The 6,000-nt window shown below is 43.0% G+C and overlaps 1 protein-coding gene across 3 annotated transcripts in view; it reads left to right on the top strand.

Moving 5' to 3' along the window:
* The first annotated feature begins 288 nt into the window (after nucleotides 1-288).
* Nucleotides 289-6,000, top strand: part of LOC138453177 (cytochrome P450 2K6-like) — an 825,478-nt gene continuing 819,766 nt past the window's right edge. Inside the window, exon 1 of one of the 3 annotated variants that reach the window (XM_069605775.1) lies at nucleotides 289-734. In XM_069605775.1, coding sequence (XP_069461876.1) covers nucleotides 549-734 — 186 coding nt within the window. In that variant the 5' untranslated portion in view covers nucleotides 289-548. The remainder of the gene's footprint in view (nucleotides 735-6,000) is intronic. The other 2 variants (XM_069605776.1, XM_069605774.1) reach the window with 2 other exon arrangements.

Raw genomic sequence — 6,000 nt, 5'->3', positions numbered from 1 at the left:
CTCATTCCTCCACCATCAGAATCACCCCTTAGATCAAAATCCCTTGCTCTCATTCAGTCAATTCTCAAATGTGCATTCGTTCATCCAATTCCCCGGCACACCCTTTCAGCACTGTCTGCTTTCCCCTCGACACAGTCCACATCTGCCTAATTGTGTCCTTGTGAATGAACCTTTCACGAGGCAAAAGCCAGAACTATTTGCTTTGTCTGTGCTTGTCGCCTTTAGGCTGGGAGCTTGTGAGGCGCGTTACAAGCTCCCAGCCTAAAGCTGCCGTTCTCGGCTTCAAAACTGCGGATTTCCCAGGACAATGTCTGAAGAAGCGGGCAAATAAAAAGCCAGAAATCTTCCATAAACAAGCGAAAAAGCCAGCAAATGAGTGTGCAGCACACATCAGCAAAGTGAGTAAGGGTTAATATTTAAACAAAGTGACACCTTTTTTCGACAAACCAGATTCCACATGCGATCCCCTGTCAAGTGTCCAAGAGCTGGATTCTATTTCGCAACTCCTGAGCTGCTGCTACTCACAGAGCTGAGGCGGCGCCTGAAACATGGACCTTGCGTTCGCGATCGCCATCCTTTTGACGAGTGTCTTGTCTCTTGTTGCAATATTACATGTCATGAAGGGCACGAAAAGCAGCAAGTACCGCAACTTTCCTCCAGGGCCGAGACCGCTGCCACTCATCGGAAATCTGCATATTCTGAACCCGAAGAAACCCTACCTCACACTGATAGAGGTACAGTTTGGTAGAAACATGTTTTGTTATTGGGTGGGTTTGATGAGTATATATAGAATGCTTATTGCATGTGTGACTGCTATTGACAGGGACCGCGATGAATAAAATCGCAAACAAATCACTGGCATTTGTTTTATTGATTATTTATATGGTAAACGTCTTGCAAAATGGCGTGCTTCAGGATCCTCGGGCAAGGGGTATATGGCAATCAGTCAACGACATGGGAACCGTGTTGTTTCCCCGCAAACCATGTTTGCCCAACCGAGCTTCAGCGTATACAGCTTTGGCACTGGATGAAAACTCCTCCACTGCCTTCTGTTATGTGGGGGGACATTCCTGCAACGTCACCCCCTCCCCAACTCCCCACCATCCTCTGCCGTCTCCTGTAAAACCAGCGTCCAGTGACTCCGTCCCTCTCCGTCCACAAACGCTTCTCCCACCACTGACGCCTCCTTTCTGACTCCTTACCCCGGGACATCTGCCACTTCATCCGGGTTTGCAGACTCATGCAGGAGGAGTTCCCACTTGCCCTATTTCCTGACAGACCACAGTTCGGGGGAAGGCGGTCTGCGGGAACAAATATTTAAAACATGGCTGATTCAAAAGAAACCGAATGGGGGAGTGCGGGTAGACAGACATCTCTTTTACATGTAAATACAAGCCTGCCTAGGGGCTTACGTGATAAAAGGTTACTACGACGGACTCAATTAAACGATGCACGTTAAACGTACTTTGCAGAGATTGCAAAGTTATCCTCTCATTCTCGCTTCAGAAATTAACCCTTTCATGAAATATATGATTAATCCTTATAGCAACCCGTAGTTGTGATACTAAAAATGGTCTGTGTTCCCTGTGGATTTCTGTGGCTCTCTGGAAATCAATTGAAAGTCTGAGCTTCGCCTCAGGCAGTTCCAGGGAGAAAGGGGAGCGGAGAAACTACAAAACATAATGTAATTCTGGCTGACACTTATTTCGCAAAAACCACAAACATGCCAAGGACAAAAGAAAGTAAGTACAAGAAGCTTGTGCGGCTCTCATTCTTATCACAGAGTGGGATGCACGCACCATGCATACAGGCAGAAGGGACATTTTTGTTTTTGGAGAAATGTTGTGGCGCTTGTGCCACAAAACTGATGAAACCAGTGTTACAGAAGAGAAATAGAGGGAATGGGGTTCAGAAGTGAGAATATCTGGTTTTCATAGCAACCGGCAATGCCATGGCAGTTAACTGCCGAATTCCTAAAATCTCTTTTTCCAAACTGCTCTGCATACTACCCAGTGAGAAGTTCCCTAACAATATTGTCCATTTCCCAGCTGCACAGTAATTTCATGTTGGGCTATTTGTGCAGGCACGTGGGCTATTTTTGAGAAACTTTTGACAGCAGCTCTGCTTCTTTGTCCTTGTGAGGCAACCTTTCTGCATCCACCCATCCACGCAACGCACACTCTCTCTACACCCATACCCTAATTCCCACTCTCTCTACCCCCATCCGCCCACTGGACCCACCCCATTACATATGCTCATTGTGTTTTGTTTGGGCTATTTTGGGCTTTTTTTGACAAGTCCTCCTAAAGCTGCTTTGTTCTTCATGTTTTTTGGACAAACTAACTACCATCACCCACCCATCCAACCTCCGCTCTGTGCAACCCCACATACTCACCAACCACTACCCACCTTACCCTAACCCTCTCACTCTCTACTGTAACAGTTTATTGAGAAACCACCATCAATATGGGGAGTTCCCTACCTCCCCACTCAAGGTGTCACGTAACAATCTATTTAACTGATTCTTTTCTTCAGCTCTACTTCATACGCATATCATGCCCCTTGTATCTCTGTGCCCTGAGCTAACAATGAGCCAAGAACCAGGCCGGTGTACGGGAAATATATTGGTATTTATTTCAATAAAAGTAATAGAAATGAGCATGAAAATGTCCAACCCCACTTTATCCGTGGCACAACACAATCAACGTCTCTCAGCATAAATAAACAGTGAGTTGAAAAGAACACAATCACAATTCTTCAAGAAATAATTACAGTAATCACTATTAAAACAATTATAAATGTGTGGTGCGAGTTTGATTTTCCTGTGGGATTAAAAGGCTAGCAGTAGGATTTCAGGATTGGTACAAATACAGACAGCAATTATGACCCACACTTTTGGTTAAAAATAAACACATGGTGATTTAACAGTTTGTTTTTCAGACGCCCACCACTTATTTTGGTCTATGTTGGGAAGTCGGAGAGAAAAATTGGAATGATTTGGGGAATTTGGGATTTCAGACCCTCCTCCTACATTGAAAGGCCTGTGTTGGGAAAGGTTGAACAAAGACACCCCTCTTCCTTGAAGAAGTTGGGGTCAGCAGGACAAAAAGGATTACCCAATTAAATTATAGGCTATAGTTTTCAGCACACACTGGGAAGTAAGCTTTGTTAATTTCGAATTTTAACAAAATTCACTGTGTAGTGTTCTGCCATACACGGTTTTGACCCCCCCAACCCCACTATAAAGCAAAGGATTCAAAGCCATCAGACTCCCCCACCTTTTAGTTTCCCAGGTCTCAGTTCTACTTACATAGAAAGCCTCTCTTTACAAGTTCAGGAAAGCCAGCTCCATCTCAGGACACTCTGGAACGATAGGGCAGGAGTCTTGGTCACTACACTCTCAAAGATTGCCTTTTGCTCTTCACCATTAGACCCAGTCAGCTTTGAGGCCTTCATAGAAATAGACAGTGCCATCCAGATGCACTCTCAGAAATCTCCTATGGTGTTTCCTTACAGCTATCACGTGGTAAGTTCCAGCAGCCTTCCTGATGGCCTGTGTTTTATCTGTCTCTCTCCTGTTCATGTTTGTGTGTCCTAGTGCAGCCCCCCTTATAAAGCAGAGAGGAAACCACCCATTTTACAATCTTTTGGAAATATCCTGCAATAATTCCTGCCACCAGGATTGGACATTTACCATTCTCTCTCCTCCCAAACCCAGCCTCCAAGTCAGGATTGGTTTAGGGGCCTGGAGCAACATACAGCACTTCCCATTTGTAATCGCCATTTGTTCTCCTTTCAACTTTTTGGCAAAAACTAGTTATCTATGACAACTTCATAATTTTACTAGCCACTGCCATAATAAACATGCTTTCTGATTCAGCTAATCATGGGCAATTAGATAAGCCGACCGCCAAGTCCGTACCATGTAGCATGGCCATATGGCACCTTTCTGCTGTTAACATAAAAAGCATAACAGTTATGAATATGTAAGTTATTACCGATATCCCTAATTTTATTCTCCACCCGTTCACCAACTCTCACATTTGGAACTTGTTCAGATCAGCCAGAAACACATCTTAGATAGCCATTAAAGTTCCATTATTTGCAGGTGGATGAATTTTATATCTCCAGAATCGCCTGGAAATTACATAAAAAATGTTACATACATGAAATCAGTACCGCTTATGTTTGCTGAGAAAAAGGCCTAAATGATGATAGTCCTTTTAAATTAATTGTTAATCTTCATGTGGGACAAATGGCCCTCCTCCTGCCTTCCGGCCATTTGTTTTCAATGGGTCAGCCTGTACCCAGAGATTTTTTTTATCAGTCTCATTTGTGTTGGAAGCTTGCTCTTTGAAGTTGTTGCCCCCATTTTCACACATATTAGTCATGCACCAGCCAAGGGGAACGTCTCTTGCAGTCAATGCTTTCAGAGCAAGCAGGTCTGGAGACCACTGAATTTTGACACCTCTTGCAGGACACTATATTGCAGTTGGTAATTAGTTGGGAGATGTATCATCCAGGCTCGGAGTGGGAGATTTTCTTGTGACGTTTTCCACCATAGCAAAACGGTTTGTCTTGGCCTGACATTATTTAATGAACACAAAGTGGTTTTTCAAAATGTCACAGGAGTTTTTTATGTGAAACCTAATACACATTTCTTTTTGTCAACCCACACATTACGTTTTTCCTCTGACATTTTTCTATTAGCATTGATACATTTTCACCTTTAAACTGCTTTTATTTGTACACACCTAAAGTTCTTTTAAGAATCTGGGGCCCACAATTGAATAGAATTGATTTCCAATAGCTCCTCCCCCTTCCCCGTTTGGGACAAGAAACTCACAGGGATTAACAGGTCTATTTATTAGCAAATAGAAATAATTGAATCAGATAACAGATACATTGTTTATTCACAAACAGCCAATCATAAGAAATAATGAACACACTAGTCAATTCAGTTTTCAATGCCACAGAGATGGAAATAGAGACCATAGGTATATATGCTTTTAATTCATCCTGAGCATGCATGCATCATGGATTGGCTGCATGAGAATCCAGGAGGAATCATTCATTTGTGAAAACAACACATTAGTTAAAATATCCCTTCCTATCCACTTCTCACAACTTCCTCTTTATTCAAAATTCCACCCCCATTACTCGATAGACAGGTCAGAGGTTCAATTAAATTCTAACAAACTATTGGACCTTGGGGCATGTGAATGGCTTATAGAAAAGAAAATGTATGTTCAGCAACATGTTGGCAAAATTCCCATCAGTGATGTTTCTATTCAATTACTGTGTAAAATGTACCTTTCCCCCTTTCAATGGACACGTTGAACAGTGAAAAGCAATAGACAGCAAATAATCACCCTCTCCCCTTCATCATGAGCAAGTTAACAACAGTATTCTACTCGATGGTGTATCCAGGAAGTTACTTTAATTGCTTTATTTGTCTAGGTGTGCACATAGTGAGATGTCCTATGCTGTTCTGTGCTTGCGAAATGCACAGCAGAGCAGTCAGGGGATCTCACTATGTACGCACCATGGACCTAGTGTATCAATGTTAAAATGTTTTTCCACAAGTACATACACTTCTGAAATGTTCCCTAACTTCACAGGATGCACAATTAATGTATCTGTTCCCACCCCTCAGTACTAACAAATAATAAGGGCCCAGGACTGTCAGGAGAGAAGGTGAGTAAAGGAGGTTGAGTATGTGCCCAGCTGGACTGAAGTTCTGTCGTGGGATTCAGCTGCATTCTAATGGCAGAGGTGATGAGTGTTATGAAGTCGAGTAGTGAATTGCTGCAGATGTATCTGGGTGAGTGGCTGTGCCCCGAGTGGTATAAGACTATGTTCCATTGAGACTGAGTGCTATATGTACCAGAGAGTCCCTTTAGGCTTCAAAATGCAAACCTGCAGAAATAACCCTGTCGGAAAAGATTCAATGTAGTGGCACCACACAGCAGCAAGTTTCAAAATGCAAGCCTACAACAC

This window comes from Ambystoma mexicanum, chromosome 4p (assembly GCF_040938575.1).
Source record: "Ambystoma mexicanum isolate Mex_15411 chromosome 4p, UKY_AmexF1_1, whole genome shotgun sequence".
NCBI lineage: Eukaryota > Metazoa > Chordata > Amphibia > Caudata > Ambystomatidae > Ambystoma > Ambystoma mexicanum.
Note: the sequence above shows the minus strand (reverse complement) of the source record. Positions and strands in the feature narration are given on the sequence as shown.